Genomic DNA, 21,080 nt, shown 5'->3' with positions numbered 1-21,080 from the left:
AGATAGAAAAATGTCATCAGATGCCATTAGATGTGAAATGAATGCAGCTGGTATTGCAGTAAGTTCAAGAACAATAAGAAGAAGGTTATCAGGATTTGGACTACAAGCTGGAATTCCAAGGAAAAAACCATATTTAAGTAAAAAGCAGCGCGAAAAACGAGTTAAGTCGGCAAAAGAACACATTAAATGGTCAGAAAATCAATGGAGGCAAATAATCTGGAGTGATGAGAGTAAAATATCGCTCTCTGGAAGTGATGGTAGAAAATACGTGAGACGTAGAGTAGGTGAAGCGCTTCATCTGATTGCATTGAAGCAACTACAAAAAATTCAACAAATGTCATGATTTGGGCATGTATGTCTGCAGATGGTGTGGACCGAATTCAAGTGATTGATGGCATCCTGAATGCCAAAAAATACATCGAAACTGCCCTGAAACCAAAATTGATACCTTCAAACAGGGATCTCTTCTCCAACAACTCACCATTTATTTTTCAGCAGGATTCAGCTCCATGCCACATAGCAAAAGTATGCAAAGCATGCTTTCAAAATAAAGACATAGATATATTACTATGGACTGGAAACAGCCTTGATCTCAATTCAACTGAAAATTTATGGCGACGTTTGAAAATTCTTGTACGAAAAAAACGTCCATCCAATAAAAGACAACTTATTGAAGCTATAATTGATTCTTGATTCATGTGATTACGAAAGAAGAACTCCAAACACTCGTTCACTCGATGAAAAGACGCTGTGAAGCTGTCTTAAAAAATAAGGGTTATCCTACTAAGTATAGATTGTGCAAGTATCAGTTTAAAAAAATGCAAATCTAAGATAGATCTGACTATTTGTTGCATAACCTTTTTCGTAATACAGATATTGTAATACTGTATTTATTATTAAATTCTACATTAAATTAATTTCTATTTGATATATAAACGTTTGTATTTAAGTGAAAATTAATATATTCTACAAGGACAAAAAGTTGAAAAACATGAAACTTTCAAAAAGTGTCCACACTTTTGGCCACCACTGTATGTATATACATGTATATATGAATATATATATAAATGGGTAAGTTATTTTTATCCCTGTCGCCTTCAGTTATCCGATACCTTTAATTAAATAGTAAAGAGCATTTCACACTCATTATAGAAAACTGCTACAACATGGTAATTTTAGATAACGCTTTATAGGTGCCACAGAATACTTTGGAATGGTGTCTGGAATATATATGAAATCCCCAAGCTATGCAGGAGAAATTCAACTTCCTTCTCTGGGTATCGATATTCGTTGCTATAACGATAAAGGTTTGTATAAATTAGTGAGCATATTTTGGATTATTAATTCTTGGTTAAATTTCATTGACTCGCACTGAAAATATCACAGCTGTAGCATTATATCGATTATTAACTATTCACATTTCATTTTCGTAAGACACTAGTAAGCTTCAATTACTGAGGTTCTTTTAAAATAATTGTTTATCATGCAATATGTGATCCTTAGTCAAATCTAATACACTTTAAAAAAATTCTGGATCAAATTACGGTAAAAAGTACCGGCACTTTTTATCCTTAACTCTCTTTTTACCGAAAAATGTTACGAATTAAAAAACCTGACATAACGTAACTTTTACAGCATAAATTGCAGTAAAAGCACTTAATCACTCTAAATTAAATAAATATTACTGTAAAAATTATGGTACAATATTTTACGGTAAAAATGGATTTTACGGATAATCCATTCAAAGCACTTGTACTTTATACCATAATTTGATCTCAATTTTTTATAGAATTGAATTAAAATATCAAGGCTTTATTTGAATGGTTGGTCAATACTATTGTTTAAAAACTGGAGTAAATTTCAAATCTCTTGCATGAACATTGAAGTTATTTTTTCTTGTTTATTCCTATTTTATTTTAAAACAAGTACAATTTCAGTTTATTTCTGGTAAGACAAAACAGATGAGTTAGCAAAATCTATACATTCATTAGGCTTAAAATTATAGTTATCCAAAAACTCAAATAAAGCCTACTTTCAGCTTAAGATTTTTAAAAATAAAAATTTAAAAATTACCATATGAAAACGACCCTATAAAGTTTTTTACCATATCTAATAATGAAAAAAAATTCGTCCTCAAATAGGGTTTGTAAGTTAATTAATTTCTTAAGTATTAAGCTTCGTTAAAGATAACGGCTTGCTTTGATGTAAAACATATTTTCCGCTAAAAGTTTGTAAGCTTAAAAAATATAAAATAAATTCAATTCAAAAATATTTCTTACTATGGAAAATTTAATTTTTTATACTTTAATAATAGAAAACTGCAATCACAGTTATACCTAAATTTTACAGAGTCTTATACATTTTAGTTAAATATGTATGCAAAATGAATTGTAGTTGTCATGAATAAATTAAAACGACGACACGAATGTAGCACAAATGAAGGTACTAAAATGGACAATTATAGTTTCGGTTCTACAAAATAGAACTTTCCTCAGTGCCAACTGTGGTAATTTTCTTATGTCACAGATGAATATTCTTGTTTATGAAACCGAAACTATAATTGTCCATTTTTGTACCTTCCTTTGTGCTTTATGCACGTTTTTTAATTTATTCGTGCTTAGCATGATGTAAACTAGAACCTTCTTCATTGACAAAATACACACAATTTCTGTTATGACACTGACGAACATTCATGTTTATGGAACTGAAACTATATTAGTGCTTTTTTGTACCTTCATTTTTGACCTATTCCAGTTGTTTTAATTTATTCCTGCGTAGCATGATAACTGGAACGTTCCTCAGTGTCAAAAACACACAATTTTTGTCATGACACTGACGAACATTCTTGTTCAAGGAACCTAAACTATATTAGTGCTTTTTTGTACCTTCATTTGTGACTTATTCGCGTTGTTTTAATTTATTCATGCGTAGCATGATAACTAGAACGTTCCTCAGTGTCAAAATACACACAATTTTTGTCATGACACTGACGAACATTTTTGATCATGGAACCGAAACTATATTAGTGCTTTTGTTGTTTCTTCATTTGTGACTTATTCACGTTGTTTTAATTTATTCATGCGTAGCATGATAACTAGAACGTTCCTCAGTGTCAAAATACGCACAATTTTTGTCATGACACTGACGAACATTCATGTTTATGGAACCGAAGCTATATTAGTGCTTTTGTTGTTTCTTCATTTGTGACTTATTCACGTTGTTTTAATTTATTCATGCGTAGCATGATAACTAGAACGTTCCTCAGTGTCAAAATACGCACAATTTTTGTCATGACACTGACGAACATTCATGTTTATGGAACCGAAACTATATTAGTGCTTTTGTTGTTTCTTCATTTGTGACTTATTCACGTTGTTTTAATTTATTCATGCGTAGCATGATAACTAGAACGTTCCTCAGTGTCAAAATACACACAATTTTTGTCATGACACGGATGAACATTCTTGTTCATGGAATTGAAACTATATTAGTGCTTTTTTGTACCTTCATTTGTGACTTATTCATGTTGTTTTAATTTATTCATGCGCAGCATGATAACTAGAACGTTCCTCAGTGTCAAAAAACTCACAATTTTTGATATGACACTGACGAACATTCTTGTTTATGGAAACGAAACTATAATTGTTCATTTTTGTACCTCTATTAATACCTTATTCACGTTGCTTTAATTTATTCATGCGTAGCATAAAATATACCATGTCCTCATTCGGATATATATGAAATAAATACATTCTTTTAATAGGTGAAGCAGTTATTGGTGAAATGGGAACTTTGGTCATCGCAACTCCCGCTCCAAATCTGCCTTCGTATTTATGGAAAGATACAGATAATAAAATTCTTCATTCAAAATACCTTTCACAGTTCCCAGGTAAAATGATTAGATTTTACCTGTTTAGTAAGTTTAATGTCCTTCTGTCAACAAAAACTTGTATAATTAATAATTAATCTTCCCTTTTTATATATTTAATGCATTCAAATTAATTTTGTTCCAGCTAAAATAAGATTGTAATTTTTTGATCCAAAAATATCGAATGAATTCATGAAAACTGAAAATGCAAAACACATTCTTTTTCATTTTTTAAAACAAATTGCTTAAATAGTTTCTTACTATTAACTGTTCAACTATTACACTATTGGCTATTAATAATTAAAATAATTATTTTGAGTCAAGTTAAGTGTGTTATTATTTGTCTGATTTTGGTAACTATTTTTGTAGGTGTCTGGTGCCAAAGTGATAACTGTATTATCAATCCTGTCACCCATGGCATTTCCATTAAGGGTCGATGGTAAGTATTACCACTATAATGTTATGCATAGTACTACATCAAATTGATTAAAACATTTTTACATTTGGAATAGTTTTGCTTTGTATTCAATTAAAAGCAATGCATTAAGCAAGAAAACTTTTTTNAAAGAAGAGAAAAAACACCCACAAACTTTTCCTTTAATTATAGATAACAGTCATTCTTAGTGCAATTATTTTTTTTTCATATCATTAAATATATATATATATATATATATATATATATATCGCTTCGTGGGTTCGACATACCGTGAAAACTTTAAATTTATGTAAGGATAAACGACTATATCGAGAAATATAAAGAATAATTTTTATCTTAGGATAATTATTCTTTATTCAGAAATATCGCATTAAATTATACCAACAGATGTGTCTTGAAGAAGACTATTGGTTTTTTCCCATTTATAGTTTTCTCTTTATGTCATCTGTGTATATATATATTACATTACATTTGTTAATAGTTTGAAAAAAATTTACAAATTTATATTGAATTACTTATTACAACAAAGAGAAAACACTTCCTACAAAACTGATAATTTGTTTTTGGATTTGTTTATCATATTTGGATTCTTGCAACACGTTATTGCAATGTCGTTTTTTTCTTTTTATGTTATAACTAATCATGCTTAGTAACAAATTACGTTCAACTATTTTAGTGATGATACTTTTGTGCAAAATGGTGATCGATTCGGACCAGAAGATATTTATTTTGCAAGTAAGTGTAATTCTCATATTTAACTATGATTTATACAGTACTTCTTTCTAATGTTCTATACTGAGTTAAATCGAAAGAGAAAACTATTGTTTTTTATTTTTAAAATGCCATTGCTTTTTTTTCGATGACATTAATTGTGAGCATTTATAAAATATTACGTAAGTGAATGTATGCATTGAATATACATATATATATACAATTTAATATTCTGATTTCTAATTCGAAATGATTATTTAAACTTCTGTGTAATCAATTTAATGAGAAATTTAGTCAGTGAAAACTAACGGTTTAGAAAGTTTTCAGCCAAAGGTACAAATAATTCATCTTTGTTTGAACATACTCTTTTCAATAGTTTTAGAAGTCTTGGAACATGTTGAAATATAATTTCACTCAAGTTTGTTTTAACTTTAATATGGTGGAAAGTTAAACCATTAATTAGTTCAGAGTAGCCATTCTTAATCTAAGTATTTAAAATCCCTACCATAAATTAAATCTATAAGGAATCATCTTAAGGTAATTGCATAATATTTAAGCAAAGAAAAACATGCAATCAAAATCTAACGAAAATCTGGTGGAGAAGGAAGAATAATATGATGAAAAAGTTATAACATGTTTGATTATCGGTGGTAATAAAAATTAGTCTTATCAGGCAATCAAGGTGGTTTTGATGTTCTCACTATTCCTTTATTAGTAATTCAACAGATGTCTGTACAATTTTTGTTTCTTATTTGCGAAATATTAATTTATAACTAGTAACGAGCATGATTTTTCGACTTCGTCAAGGATTCTAAAATTAAATATAAAGGGTGGCTTTTGTTAAACACCCTCTGAATGTACAAAATAGCCAATTAAACTATAGTTTTCAAATCATGTAATTTTCAGTTATGCTAACAATAAATGCTTTTTCTTAAATAAAATATTTTAATACATTGATTATTTAATAAAAAACGATAAGGAATAAAAAAAAGTTAAATATTCCATATTTTTTTTGATTATTTATTCTTATCTTAAATTTTTCCAATCTACTCCCTTATAAAAACGTAAGGATGACATATTTTGAAATTGGTTAAATTCAATCCCAAAGTTTTAAATATCAGTACTTACCAATTTAAATAATTTTATAGCATAAAACATATTTTTTTCTAGTTCATGGCATTGAAGAAATTGAAGATTCAATTTGTGTTGCACAATATATACCGGAAAAAGAGGAAAGAGTAGTGCTGTTTGTTAAACTCAAAAAAGGTTATGAGTTTACTCCGTCTTTTAAATTAAAGATAGAACGTAAAATAGAAGATGAACTCTTTGAGGATCTTGTACCTAAATTAATATTGCCCATTCCAGATATTCCAGTAAGTTATATTTTAATAATATTCCAGTAAGTTAAAATAAACATTTTATAACATTTATATTACTGCAACTGAATCGAGGATGATGAGTAAATATAACCTTGAAATATAACATCCATGAATAAATTTTATTATTTTTATTTTTTACCTGTGGCCACATTCAATAATACGTCTGCAATATTATTTTTTGCTCATTCATGCTATATTATATTGTATTTACACCGATTTAAGAGGATCCAAAAAAAATTTTCTAGCTATATTATTAATTTTCAATATTTTGAATGATAAGTATATTTCAACCAAAACATCGCGTTTTTACTGGCGATTGATTGTAAACCATTGCTACTAATGGTATTTTATGTAAATAATATCAACGCAAATGGAGAGCAGTACTACCACTTTCCAGAATTCGGATCTTGGTCCTGTTTCACTGACTTTCGACCGGGACTTCCTCAACAGAGCATTTATATAGATTCTCTTGAGAAAACAAACAAATGCAATTTCAAAAGTAAGGTCTGTTTGTTTAGAAATCCCAAAATCTATATAGTTTCTATAATATTGCATCAATTTAGATGTTGAATATTTTTTCGATTCTTCCTTATAATCGCTACTTTGATTGGTGAATATTTTTCAGACGCTGTACCAGCATCTTTCTTGTCAAACCAGTTCCCTGTAGGTTACCCATTGCTCATAGAGCAATTATCACTCTTTTAAAATGCCTTTAATGCATTATCATCATCACACATCCACGCAATAGTTTGTCTTGGTATATAGTATTTTTCATCTGTTTTCTAAGTTGTAAGAATGTTTAGCCGGAAGGCGAATCACTGCGCTCAAACGATGTGAATGCTGAGAAATAATGCTTCCCGCAGTGGACTGGTGGTGAAGACACTGTTCTTAGTAGAGCCCCGAAGGCAAGCATCACTGGCTGTGGTCAGTAAGCAGGTGAGTGACCACTCTGGTCAGCCTGCGTAGGGACCAAGTGTGTGAGGTATTAGTCCTTGTTAAACTGTTCTACCGTAAAGTGTTCGACTTCACGCGCAGGTCATTGGTCTACCAAAACAGGGGAGTCATTCCTTCTGCAGAGGGTCAAAATTGCAATGGCATGTCTTCGGATCATCCTGAGGGATGTTTCCCAAACACAGCCCATTGTGCAGCTCTAGTGCAATGTAAATAAAGTACCTATCTACCAAGCTGAGAAGTAATGCAAAAACATAGCAGAAAGATGGTTTGATTTAGCCTTTCAGGAACTCTCACAACGGCAACAAAAGTGCATGGATTGAAGTTTTGATTATGTAAAAAGTAAATTAATATTCAAATAATATAGTTTTACAGTACTGTTATCACGGGTCTTTAAAACTAATAATAGTGCTATTAAATTTAGGTTAATATAAGTAGGAATTTCATTCTTTTAAGACATCATTTTAATGTTTAGACATCTGAGAGCTTAAATCGTTATTCAGATGTATGGGAACTCGTTTAATAAAACATGCGAAAGTGTTCACAAGCATATTGGAAAGAGACGTTTGTTTTATCTTCGTAACTAAATTTTATAAAACCCGTAAAATCACTGTATAGAAAAAAAACGGATTATAGATTTTTTTCATTTAAAAAAAATCAAGACCTTACTTTTATAACTTGAAAGATAAACACATTTTCTTCTTATACTTCTGTGATAAGCAATTTTCAACTAAGTTTTGAAACAAAAAGTTAATTTTTTTTATCACGTCGTATTTTAAACCGCTGATTCATCACTTGTTTTGACAGAACTTTGCTAATAGTTACCATTCTGAAAGCAATGATTTAATTTTGTAGGGCAAATAATTTATTTTATGTAATCGAAATACCATCTCAATAATTTTAATTTTTGTGTACAATACAGTCAGAAATTTTTTTAATGTTAATAAATGATGTAGATGCTAAACTATTTTGTTTTTTATTTTTTATAGTACAGCTTAAACAACAAAAAAACTGAAGGGATCATTCGGAAAATTTTAGCTGATAACAAAATACCTGATATAGTAAACGTTAAAAATCGAGAGTGTTTGAAATACTACCTTGATATTCCTGAAGTACTGGATTATTATAAGTTATGATTCAAGGAAACTAGTAAGTAAACTTTTAACTAACACGATTTAACACTGATGAGTTATAAATAAATTTACCTTGTTTTGAATACCGATTTATTTTATTTCATAACCGCCGTTGAACAGCCGACCCAATTTTGAGTTTACGACTACCAATATTCAGCTCCGTAGCCTTATAATTTTGAATCCAATCCAGAAAACAAGGGTGCTGCTGGATCAGGCATTGGGACAAACTAGCCTTCAAGGAGCACTTTTTAATGAAACTCACGTTTGCGTTAGCCTGATGGTAAGGGACCCAACCCAAATAGTATAGAGGGGAGAAGCAGTCCAACTCTTCGAATATGTAATTAACACTGGAAACTTCTCGGTGCGGTATATTATACCAGTAAAACAACTTGCAGTTTGACCAACATACTTAGATTTAGCAGAGCACCATATACACTAAGATCCAGCACATGCACAGAAGAAGCAAAGTGACAGTCTGCAGATACGTCACCTGTGAATCGGTTGTAGGACAACTCTATATGTATGCTGCCTCCCGCCAACCACCATTTTTTTTCTGTGTCAAAATGTGTTAGCAGATTTAATCAATATGGATGATATAAATGTACTTTCAAAAGGAATATCTTCATTAGCAGTACTGTACCGTTTATCAATATTTTAAAAAACCCTGAACAAACCTATAATAAATCAAAAGAGCGAACTTTCCTTCTTCTCCCCAATTCTAGAACTGGTTTTATAACCGTCGCTAAACAGCCAACCCTATTTTTGGGTTTACGACTACTAATGTTCAACTCCGTAGGTTTGTAATTTTGAACCCAGTCCAGAAGACAAGGAAACTCCTGGAGAAATTATAGTATTGGGAGAAATTTGTCTTCGTGGAGGACTTTTTGATGTAACTAACCCGCATTTGCATTGCATGGAGAAGAAGACCACGAGAACCTCCCACGGTTAGCCTCATGGCAAGGGGACTCTAACCCATAATCGAACCCCCCGTTTCAAAGGTTTCTTCTGCTGTGTCCCTGAATGTTGTTTTTCCTATATATACAGGGACCGCACAAAAACCTTGGGGGACAGATTTATAGTATGTCTATTGAAGTTAGCTTTCTTCTTCAAACTATGTTCTTTGCTCTACCCATGATCCATTTACCACTGAGGATATTTAACGTCAGCACTGTGGTCGGTGCGAGACGGGTGTAGAATTCGGATCGGCCAGCAATCGCTGGAGTTTCAAATCCAGGTCACTTCATTGCGTTCGAGCGTTCTCTTCCCTGAGGCACCACTGCTCTCGATTAATATAGACATCGATGAAATTTCGCATATGTCTCACATGACCGTGAGAAAAAGATATCAGTAATAATTATAATTTTAATTTTGTTGTCCAGTAAAAATGGGTCGTCTATTAAGAATAAAAAATAAAATTAGGAAAACCAATATGATAAAAAATTAAACATTTATATCTATAATTAATTGTAAAATTTTGTTTTCTCAACTGTAATGTCAGTATATATTTTGTGATTATATGATATTCCATATTATACAAGTTGCCTCGCAATCCCCAACCTAAATACATACTCTTGGTGTTATTAATTAAAATATGTCAGTATTTGTTGTACAATATTACTCAGATTGATTTTACGACATGACTCATATTTTCGTTTGGCTTTGGATATACCTTATTTAGTTGTTATAAACTGGTATTTAATAAGTTATTGATTTTGTCCTCACTATCCCAGTGTAGCGGGGCTAGTGAACCTTGTTCTTAAAAAGATAAAAAAATATAATAATTATAAAAATTATAAAAATAAAGTAAAAAAAAACTAATCAACATGGTAATTCTAGATGCAAACCAGAGTGCAGGAAACTTTCCAAATTATTTCTTAAAAAATACTTCATGATTTAAAAATTATATTAAATATAATTTTTTGACACATTTGTAAAAAATGTCCACACTAGCTTTTCCTCTCCCATTTTAAGGATGGTGATTTCAGAGCACCATATATTAAACTAAGATAAATCCCCACACAGCATGTCCAAACAGTGGACATGCTATGTCTGGTTGCTAGAAGAGCTGAACATTCCTCTATATTATTTGCGATAAGGAAAATGTCTGCATTTTTGATGAAAGTAGAATAATACATCAACACTCATCATTTATCACATCTAAAATAAAGTGTAAATATACGATTCCATCTAAAAAAACATTTACAAGGTTTTGAACTTTTCTTTTTTATAAACAGAGAGAGTTATATACAAATTTAGCTCGTTGCAATAGTATGCCACAGTAAAACTCATTATTACTCTAATATGATTTACAAATGTAAGAACTGGTGGTGAAAATGTCATTAATTTAAGCAAACAATAAAGACGTCACATAATATAAATGTAGCAAAAATACTTATCTTTGTGAATAGTAAGATTTACCCTTAATATTGTAATTTATTTTTCACATAACAGTAGCTTTCTTTTGCATTGTTATAATTTTAGAACATTTTTTGATACTGATGATTTTTATTTTTATATTTATTTTCAGCTTTTGAAGATCGTAAGATATTTGAGAATGAATAAAAAATATCTGAAATGGTGGTCACGGTATAGTTTCTGGTGTAGAAAACTCATTGGACTCAAGTTACTGTAAAGAAGAAACATTTTACTTTGAAATGTAGAGGCTACAAGCTTTTAGTGTAAATAAATATTTACAATGCACTTCGAAATTAAGCGTATTTTAACAAATAAATACACATTCCAATGAAAGAGAGCTTTTACTTTTGTCTCGTTGTTTTTCGAATAGTGTGGTAGTACTTTTTCTGAATCTTGGCCTGGTTGGAATGCCTCATTTGCCAGTTTTTTTGAAACACTTTGTGAAATAGTTATTAAAATATCAAAGACTTCATTCATTATTCTATCGGCATCACTGAAAATAAATTTAATTCTACTTCTCCCTCCCTCTTAAATGGTGTAGCTTGCACATTATATGAACTACTGCCCAAAAAACACACAAGGATTGGCCAAATGAAAAGTAGATACGTTTTATAGAGCAAGAAATACAGCAGAGATATACCACCATCCACGGTTGTAATGGAACGTAAGAGAATTTCACTCCGGACTGTGTGTAACTAATTTTCTTTTGTGATTTCGATTTTCTCTCAAAAATTTATAACTTGCCGCTGCACAGTGGGACAAAATCAGAAAAATGCGGTCAAAATTAGAAAATTAACTTCAATGTTCTAAAAATTGATCACCTATAAGTTTTTTGGGTCGCTGATTTCAAATATGATGTCAAAATTTCAAAAAGTACAAAATGGCGGATGATTATTGAAAAAATTGTAAATAAATAAATAAAAATTATTTATTAGTAGTTTTTGAGATCTTTGATTATAAATTTGTGGTTAATAATTTTAATAAATAAAATAATGGATGTAAAATCTCGAATATTTATCAAAACAAATTTAAACTAAATGAATTGAATCAAAATATTTAAGATTGTTAATTACAAATTCGATTATCGAATTTAAGAAAAATAATGAATCTATTTTGCTAGATTTAAAAAATTTTGAAAATGTTATAACAAAAATAATAATATCAAGTTCACTTTTATAATTTTTTCATTAATTTTATCATTATTATAAAAATGACACGAACTATAAAAATCGATATATCAGCCAAATTCGCAAATATTCACAGCTAATTTTTTTTTAGTTCTTGAGTATACATACCAAACAAATGTACAATTTTTTTTTACCTCGGCAACGTAAGGCTATTTTTATAGAGCACCCTGCAGTTACAATTTCATTGTACAGGGCAGAAATAAGGAAATGGCTCTGGTTTTAATAGCATTTACATAAAATAATGAATTCATATATATCTTAGAAATACATTTATGTATACATCATGCATAGTTTTAATATTTTTATTTACTATAAGGATTTATCATATTAATAAAAATTTAACTGAAAAATGTAATTTTTTTTTATTTCGACTTTGTTTCCATTTAATTGCTATTTCCATTAATAAACAAAAAAAAAAAAACAAAATACACCGTCATATTCCTTGGACATTTTACTACAAAAAAACCATATTGAGATTTTTTTTCTATAACTTCATTTATTTTAATTTTTTACCGCAAAGAATGATTTTCGTTCCACAGTGCGCTGGTGAAATGCTGAGAGATCATGACTCATGAGCTGTGAAAGATAATAACTTTTACTTGATCTGATATTCGATAACTGTAGACTTCCTTCATCAATTTTACACCATTCGTTTGTCCTAGATAGCGATCTCCCAAGCAACAAACATTCGACCATAAGTTCCAGCTTTACTCTCACTTTCTGATGCTAAAAATTATTCTTCCTACTGTTCTAGTAATAGTAATTATATATTTACGTTTCACTAGAGTTGTACAGTTGGCAAATAGACATTCCATATAGTTGGCAAATAGTGATTTGGGAAACATCCTTGAGGGTGGTACAAAATCATACCATCACAATTTTGATCCTCTGTGAAGGGGTGGCTTCTCAGGTGTGGTAGCCCGATGACCTGTTTACGAATATTTTCACGAAGACCGATGCTGCACCCCCTCATCCCCACGCAGACTGATCAAAGTGATCACATAATCGCACGCTGATCGCAGTTAGAGATGCTTGACTTCCGTGATCTACTGGAAACTGTGTTTTGAGTATTAGATGCAAACATTTCAGAATGACTTTACATTCACTTTAAATACTCTCACATGAAAGGGTCGGCATAGCCTGGTTAGCAGGACGATGGACTCGCGTTCGTGATAACGGAAGTTCGAATTCAGCAGGACGATGACTCTCCGTGTTGTAAATGGTGACTAATGCACGCTAAATCTGCCAGATCACAATGTACTCCAAGTTCCTATAACAAATCAATTCCTCTGGAAGCACTGAATTGAAGATTGATTGTTCTTTGGTTCAGGTCGAAATTACGATGTGTGGATGGTGGATAAATGGGTGTGACATATGGAAGTCGAATTCCCGGCCATAGATGACGCCACTGGAAGACAAGAACAATCGAACTCATCTTTTTAATTGCTTACAACAGCAACAATTATCACGTGAACAGTAAATATGTTATATGCAGTCTGCCGTTTATTCGGGTTACTTTAACTTATAACCCTGAAGAATGGCACTGCTATAATAGTATTTCTGACGCTATTACACGGTCCTACCTTTTATTTGGGCATGTCTTATATATCAGACTGTTTTTGCATAAATATTGTTGCTTTACTCAACCACTATTTTCAAAGATGAGGAACGTTGATAAAATTTAAGCACTGAATATGATCACTTAAAAATTTGAGTAAAATAGTGTCTCTCGTACGCCAATAAAACTTTACGCTTTGAAGTAGTCAGTAAAGCACTTATTGGATTAAGACTAAATAAATGAGGATAGATAATTTCTATACAGAAATAAAGTACTCCATTTCATTAGTGAATGCATTAGTAGAGACAAAACTTAAACCATTGAGATGACAAAAATATTTAATGATGTTTAAATACATTTCAAAGAAATACATTGGGTTTAGTACACAAAAATACAAATCAAAATAATCTAAAAATGAGTCTGATAACAGTTAAAGGTATTTAAAACTTTGTACAGTTCGAGAAATGTTAAAAGTGAGATAAGGGTGAACAATTTAAATGTTGTTGTAATTCACCAACTCAGGAATGTCCAAGTAGTCGAGAAGACATTCAGGATTCTTGATGTTGTTTACTTCCGGTACCTGGTTTGTTGCTACAATTTTTCGAACTGTGCTTTCCATTTTCTTGTTATTCAAGTTGTACTGGAAAAAAGTCAAAAAATAAATGTGATATTTAAAAAAAATCTAAATTAATTATTTTCGCTTTGAATTTTTTTTTCACGAGCGAGTAAGAAAGGGCAATGTAAGGTAAGGTTTATATCTATGTTTTGGGCAGGCTAAAATTAAAAAAAAAAAAAAAATACTAACTTAAAGACGATTATTAGAAAATTTTCAAAATCATATTTTCAAATCTTTCTTGGATCGTTAGGCTTTCGTGACAAAGAGTTATGGAGGTCATAAGTTTTTTAAACAAGCTATTAAAAGAATTTAAACAAGTACTCTATTGGAATATCTTAACAATAACCATATCAAAAAATACGCATTTGATCTTTCCACTTTAGCATGGTCAGAGCATTATATCAGAAGAAATCATGAGCAGATCACAACATAAAACACAGCAAGAAACTAGAGCAATCAACTAGTATTACTAGTGTAGTATCAACGTTTGACACACTAAGAGAACTTAGATTTTGACAGCATTTATATTTTTGACCTAGAATAAAAATTAAATTGCGATCCTTTAAGTGCTAAATCCGTTTACTTTATTTTTGATAAAAAAATTTATATAATGTTCAATACAAAAACTCTGCATTTTCAAGTGTTCAATTTCTACTTCAAGAATTCGTCACAGTATTTTCTATAAAAAAATAATTCCGTTTGTATATTTACACACAATTTCATTTAGATCTTAACTGTTTTATCCCTCAACCTATTGAAGTCAGGGGTAATACTTACTGGAATTCCCGATACTTCAAGTATAACTTGTGGAACACAATCTTGCCAAAGTTCGTCGAAAATCTTTTGTTCTATTTTCCTTTTGAATTCTGGTGTGAAAGAGTGTCCTTCCCTCATCTTGACAAAAAGTACAGCCCTGGTCTCACCATCATCTCTGTTCTGTCCTACACAAATGTAGTCCTGGATTTCTTCCATGTCGTGAACTAGGTGGTGAAATTTAAAACACACGATTTAATTTTAGCCACATAGCAACTGCTTCGATTCTAAGGAAAAAGTAAATACAAAAAACATAAAATGATTGACCGATGGAAAATTGGCCACACATTCTAGTGCAGGAAATATAGTGGCAGTATCAGCACTACGCTTCATTGTTATAAATTAAGACAAGAAGAGTGCACCATGCAATATATACAGCTGGTTGACGATTTCACATGAGAGCATTTAAAGTTACTGTAAAGTCAGGCAAAGTTGAATGCGTTAAGAATAATACGAAGTAGTACGTTTTTCAATGGTGGAAGGTAATCGTAATGTGATAACTGAATTGTTGCAATTTAAAGCGAACGTGGCCTATTATAGGCAGTTACGAGTTTTCATAAACGGCATATGACTTTGCTGTATTTCTAAATACCCAAGGTAAGCAGACACCTTGATCTCCAGTGAATTCCTAGCTGTATGTGAGGAAACGATAATTGCTAACTGAAGACGCATCGTTTCTGCATTTTGCATAAGTAAAGAAACATTGCAACTATCTCCTTCCCCTATTAAAGTCATTTAACTTAGCTTGTTCTTATTGCGACTTTACATTCACTTTAAATGCTCTCATGTGAACTGGATAATTATGGCTTTGCAACTATTAAATCCTATGTACGAAAGTTCACACTGGCATGAAATTTTGTAATCTAAACGAGCACTCAAAATTCATATCTTAAAGCATCACAGCTACGTTAAAAATCAAGAACTCCATCGATCAATCAGAATTAAGAGACATAAAAAAAGATTATCGAAAAAACCAATGAATTATATTTACTGCGTACATAAGCTGCAAGTACATAAGACTCATGAAAAATTTTAAATATATATATATATATATCTTTTGGTGACTTCCTCGGGCCTGTCTTGCAGAGCAAAGTTTTTTGAGGTGAGGCTTAATATTAGAAATAGTCACTCTCAGTTTTGTTTCTATATTTAGCCGTGATCTATATTTTGTCTTCAAAGAAGCCNTATAAAACTAGAAAAATGTGTTTTTAAAGAGAAAAAAAATTATTATTAAAATTGTTTTTCAAAATTGTAAAAAAATTTAAAGAAAAATAAAATACCGAAAATAAAATAAGAAAAAGTTATAATCTCGTTGTCAATTCACACGAATATATCTGCAAAAAAGAGTGCTTTCTAATATTGTATTAATACAGCTAAAGCAAAATATATCAATGCAATAGTGAGCGGAGCACCAAAAAAATTGAAACGAGAATATGACACATTAAACAAGAAATACAAAATAAAACATCAAGCAAGAAATAGAAAACAAAAAATCAAGAAAAATACGGAATAAAGCACAAAATGTGACATATAAAACAAGCAGCGAATTCAGTCTTCAAATATCTTTATACATTTCCACTTCTTGGCATCTTTCTAAAGTGTTTAATAATGAAAGATTTAATAGATAAGTAAGATCGTAATAGTGAAATAAGTAAGAAGCCGTCATAAAATACAACCCAGTATCCGCTATTTATGCTTTTATTTTCATAATTATATTTAATATATTATTTATAATATTAATATATAAAGACACTTTTCGAAATAACTATCATTTGCATTAACTACCTGAAGCATGCTAAAAACAAAATTATTAGATGCCCGTGCAAATTGGTTGGATTGGTTTCTTAAAAAGCAAGAAACATTGTTGGACTTGTTATTAATTATAAGACTCTGTTAGAAAAAAGTTTCTGGTTTCGATAATAGGATGAAGCCAAGTGTTTGTTCTTATCTCCTTCATTTTTTCAAATCATAATTTTTAGAATCGTCGGTAATTTTTAGGACATCCGGTGTTGAAATGGTAGGAAACCTATAGTACTTTGAAAAAAAAAGCATTTTAATGGTTATTATCATTTTTTCAATTTATTTTGCTTGCTGCACAATCTAAGTTAATATTCTTAAATAATACTTTCTAAAAACAAGATTAAATTTTACAAACTTAACTTTAACTAAACGTGATTGTATATTGCTTTTAATAAGAACTAAAATATCACTTACTTGCAAAATAAACATCTCCTGCGCCAAATCGTTCTCCAAATTGTTTAAGCGTATCATCACTGAAAGAATAATAATACATTTTTTTATACAGAAAACTAATAATATTTTTAATTTTTTTTTTTTTAATGTTCACTTCTAAATAAAGACAATGCAGGATAATTTAGGTCTACTCTAAATACAAAGTTCCGAAAAAGTTTCTAACATTTCAATTGGTAAAATAAAAGCAAAATAGCTTGAAGAACTTTTGATATCATAATTAAAATTTAAAGTATTAGGCTGCAATTGGACTAAAAATGCTAAATATTAATTAAGACTTAAAATCTGTATATAAACACGAAAATATTATTTAAGACTTAAAATCTGATACAGAGAAATACTCTCTCAGAGACTTTATTTCGATGTAATTAGTTTTTAGATTTGTAAAGCAGGAGGTAGTTCAGTCACAAGAGCGGTAAAAACTTAGTGCATCTTAATGGTTGATGTTTTTTTTTTTTTTTTTAACAACAGCAGGCACTGAACTTTTCGTTCTTCGCCATAGAAGATGCCGGAATTGTTACTCATTTAGCGTTACCCAGTGGGCACCTGTGAACAAAAGTCACGGAGGCGAGCCACGTTACCCACGCCATACTGCCACAAACCCGTTCATAGGGTGGGCCACATTCACTCATTCACACAACAGAAGACAACACAGAGAGAGAAACATCCATGCCCAGAGCGGGATTCAAACCCGCTGCCATTGGCTCCGCAGTCAGACACGCTAACCACTCGGCCACCGGGCCGGCTTAATGGTTGATGTTTGTGCACCCTATTTTTTGCGTTTCGTGTTTTTTGTCATTACTCTAGCACTCAAAATCATTCTCACTGATTAGTAAAACTCGTTTACTTTAGGACATCATTAGAAAAAAACGTTTTTAATAATTGCTCACTTAAGATCAAAAATTCGAAAAATTAACTCAAGTCAAAAAATTTTAAGCAAATAATTAAAATGGAAAATTTCTAATTGTGATAAATGAAATGACTCTGGATCAAATGAAATTGCACTGGAATATGTGTTTTTGTGCTAATGTTAAGTAAAATTATTGAAAAATAAAATAAAAGGCGTACTATAGTAATAATATTATTTGTTAAAGGAGCATTGCGAAATTTCATCATTATCTTGATGGAAGTACACGCATAAGATCAAGTAAATAGAAATAAAGTTAAATTAAAAAAATTTAAATGAATTAAGAATAAAAGCATAAGATAAATTAAGAATCAGTTGAGTTAAATTAAAAAAAGAAGATAAGAACTAAGAAGCAAAATAGTATAAAATTTGGATAATGTTTTTGTTTTAAGGTCTTATTTGTTCTTACCTTCTGCCAATTACAACTAAGCCTTTTGTGTCCGGATTAATCCATATTTCATCGTTTTGACACCAAACACCTGAAATATAATTTAAAAAAATAACATTTAAATAAATCAATTAATAATTTTTTTCAAAAGGATTTGAGCAAGCCAACATTAATCTACAGCATAATATTTTTTAAAGAAATAATTGCTTAAGCCAATGTGATTTTTTAAAAAATCTATTCCTAGATAAATTTATAAATGTATTATTAATAATTACTCAAATGCATGGACATCACAAACGAATATTAAATTCCCAAATCCAAAAGTAAACGCTTTATAACTAACAGATCCCTAAATTCAAGCACATCCCTAATCATCAATCATAATTTATCCATTTCTTGTGTTTTTAACCCTGTCAAACACCAATTATTTGCTTCTAAAAAAAAAAAAACTTATTTTAGCAGATATACGAGTAAATCAATGAAGATGTTTATCGATTTTAAAGAATAAAGTGGATTTGATAGTCTTAATATGTATAATAATATTTATAATGGTAACATTTATCAGGCTTTAAAAAATATTTTTTTTAAAAATTTAAACTATCGTTTATGATCTCTAAAATTTAGACTCTTCTCAAATTACTAACATTACTACGAATTTTTAAAATCCTGGTCTTAAATTAAACCAAAATATTTGCATATTAGTCGACACAAGTTAATACTTGAAGGAAAAGTTGACAAAAACGACATCAAAATCTTATGAATCACTATTAAGGAAAACAAGATGGAGAAAAATGCTAGATTAAGTACCGAATGAAATCTGAAACCTTTTTATCTCCTTCAGTTATGTTTGGCGAAAATGTTTTGTTGTTTTTATTCTCACCTTCCTCAATAGTGGTTTAGTAAATTTTGATAATGTTTTTGCTTGTTTTTCCCCTTGAAATAAAATCCTATTATTATTGACATTATATGCAAGGATATGTTATAATTTATTTAAATCAACAAGATCAAACTGTTGTTTACCAGGATATTTGGATAAATAAGTTTCCTTCATTATACTGTGATCTTCATCCTTCCAAATGAAAACAGGTAAAGAGGGGGTAGGTTTGGCTAGAACCATTTCACCTCGTCTGTTCAGCACAGATTTTCCTTAAAAGAAATTTACGCAAAATTGTTTAATATGATAAATCATGTATATTAAAAAAAACAAAGAATAAATCACTATTACCCTATTATTTTTAATCATGTTTTTCTAAAATTATGTATAAATCTTAACTTACATTCAGAAAATTTAAAAACTAAATGAAGAAAGATAACTGTAGATTAATTACATAAAAAAGCATGAAAAATGTATTAAAAAGAAGTAGAAATTTAAATTTGAAAATAAAAAATAATGCAGAAAATAATTCTTTTCTTTTTCTTTAATATTTAGAAAATGAAAAGAAAACCTTTTAAATTATTTACAGGGTATCTGCTACATTTTAGATTTTCAAATTCGTGACTAATTCCAAGAATTTTGCATGACTTAATGAAGTTACTATTTTCTCCAACAATAACACAACAATAAATTTAAAAAAGCATTATAATAATATGAATTGAAATGATAGGTATAACTAAAACTGTTAAGCTCTGCATCTTAGAAAACTCTGCATCATTAGAGAATTCTGCATCATTAGAGAACTCTGCATCATTAAGAAAAAACAAAGAATAAATCACTATTATTTTTAATCATATTTTGAATTTATATACGAATTGAATTTATACGAATCTAAGAATCCTAATTTACATTCAGAAAATTCAAAATTAGAATGTAGATCAATTACGTAAAAAGCATAAAAAGTTTATTAAAAAAGGAGAAATTCTAATTTGAATATAAAAAATAAAGCAGAAAATCTTTCTTTTCTTTTTTTTAGTATTTAGAATATGTGCACATTTAGAATGTGCATTAGAAATGAACACAAAATTGTTTAATATGATAAATCATGTGCATTAAGAAAAAAGAAAGAATAAATCACTATTATTTTTAATCATATTTTTTTACATTATGCTCGAATCTAAGAGTCCTGATTTACATTCAGAAAATTCAAAATTAGAGTGTAGATCAATTACATAAAAAGTACAAAAAGTTTTTCAAAAAAGGAGAAATTCAAATTTGAATATAAAAAATAAAGTAGAAAATCTTTTTTTCAGTATTTAGAATCTGTGCACAATTAGAATATTTATTAGAAATGTACACAAAATTGTTTAATATGATAAATCATATACATTAAAAAAAAGAAAGAATAAATCACTATTATTTTTAATCATATTTTTTTACATTATGCACGAATCTAAGAGTCCTGATTTACATTCAGAAAATTCAAAATTAGAATGTAGATCAATTACATAAAAAGCACAAAAAGTTTATTAAAAAAGGAGAAATTCAAATTTGAATATAAAAAGTAAAGCAGAAAAAATGTCTTATACATTTC

General features: G+C 29.8%; 2 protein-coding genes across 6 annotated transcripts in view; one reads left to right on the top strand and one right to left on the bottom strand.

Moving 5' to 3' along the window:
* Nucleotides 1-11,226, top strand: part of LOC110282477 (acetoacetyl-CoA synthetase) — a 38,769-nt gene extending 27,543 nt beyond the window's left edge. For all 4 annotated transcript variants that reach the window (XM_043047903.2, XM_043047904.2, XM_043047901.2 and 1 more), the window contains exons 13-19: nt 1,194-1,307; nt 3,764-3,889; nt 4,238-4,307; nt 4,981-5,039; nt 6,186-6,388; nt 8,335-8,494; nt 11,006-11,226. In XM_043047903.2, the coding sequence (XP_042903837.1) occupies nt 1,194-1,307; nt 3,764-3,889; nt 4,238-4,307; nt 4,981-5,039; nt 6,186-6,388; nt 8,335-8,481 (719 nt within the window). In that variant the 3' untranslated portion in view covers nt 8,482-8,494; nt 11,006-11,226. The remainder of the gene's footprint in view (nt 1-1,193; nt 1,308-3,763; nt 3,890-4,237; nt 4,308-4,980; nt 5,040-6,185; nt 6,389-8,334; nt 8,495-11,005) is intronic.
* A 2,732-nt stretch (nt 11,227-13,958) lies between these two features.
* LOC107445597 (acetoacetyl-CoA synthetase-like) overlaps nt 13,959-21,080 on the bottom strand; it is a 47,587-nt gene continuing 40,465 nt past the window's right edge. Inside the window, exons 14-18 of one of the 2 annotated variants that reach the window (XM_043047899.2) lie at nt 19,633-19,758; nt 18,634-18,703; nt 17,282-17,340; nt 15,032-15,234; nt 13,959-14,278 (exon numbers count right to left, since the gene is read on the bottom strand). In XM_043047899.2, coding sequence (XP_042903833.1) covers nt 14,132-14,278; nt 15,032-15,234; nt 17,282-17,340; nt 18,634-18,703; nt 19,633-19,758 — 605 coding nt within the window. In that variant the 3' untranslated portion in view covers nt 13,959-14,131. The remainder of the gene's footprint in view (nt 14,279-15,031; nt 15,235-17,281; nt 17,341-18,633; nt 18,704-19,632; nt 19,759-21,080) is intronic. The other variant, XM_043047900.2, reaches the window with a different exon arrangement.

The sequence above is a fragment of the Parasteatoda tepidariorum genome, chromosome 6 (assembly GCF_043381705.1).
Source record: "Parasteatoda tepidariorum isolate YZ-2023 chromosome 6, CAS_Ptep_4.0, whole genome shotgun sequence".
Classification (NCBI taxonomy): domain Eukaryota; kingdom Metazoa; phylum Arthropoda; class Arachnida; order Araneae; family Theridiidae; genus Parasteatoda; species Parasteatoda tepidariorum.
The sequence above is the reverse complement of the archived record's forward strand: the minus strand, read 5'-3'. Positions and strand labels throughout refer to the sequence as shown.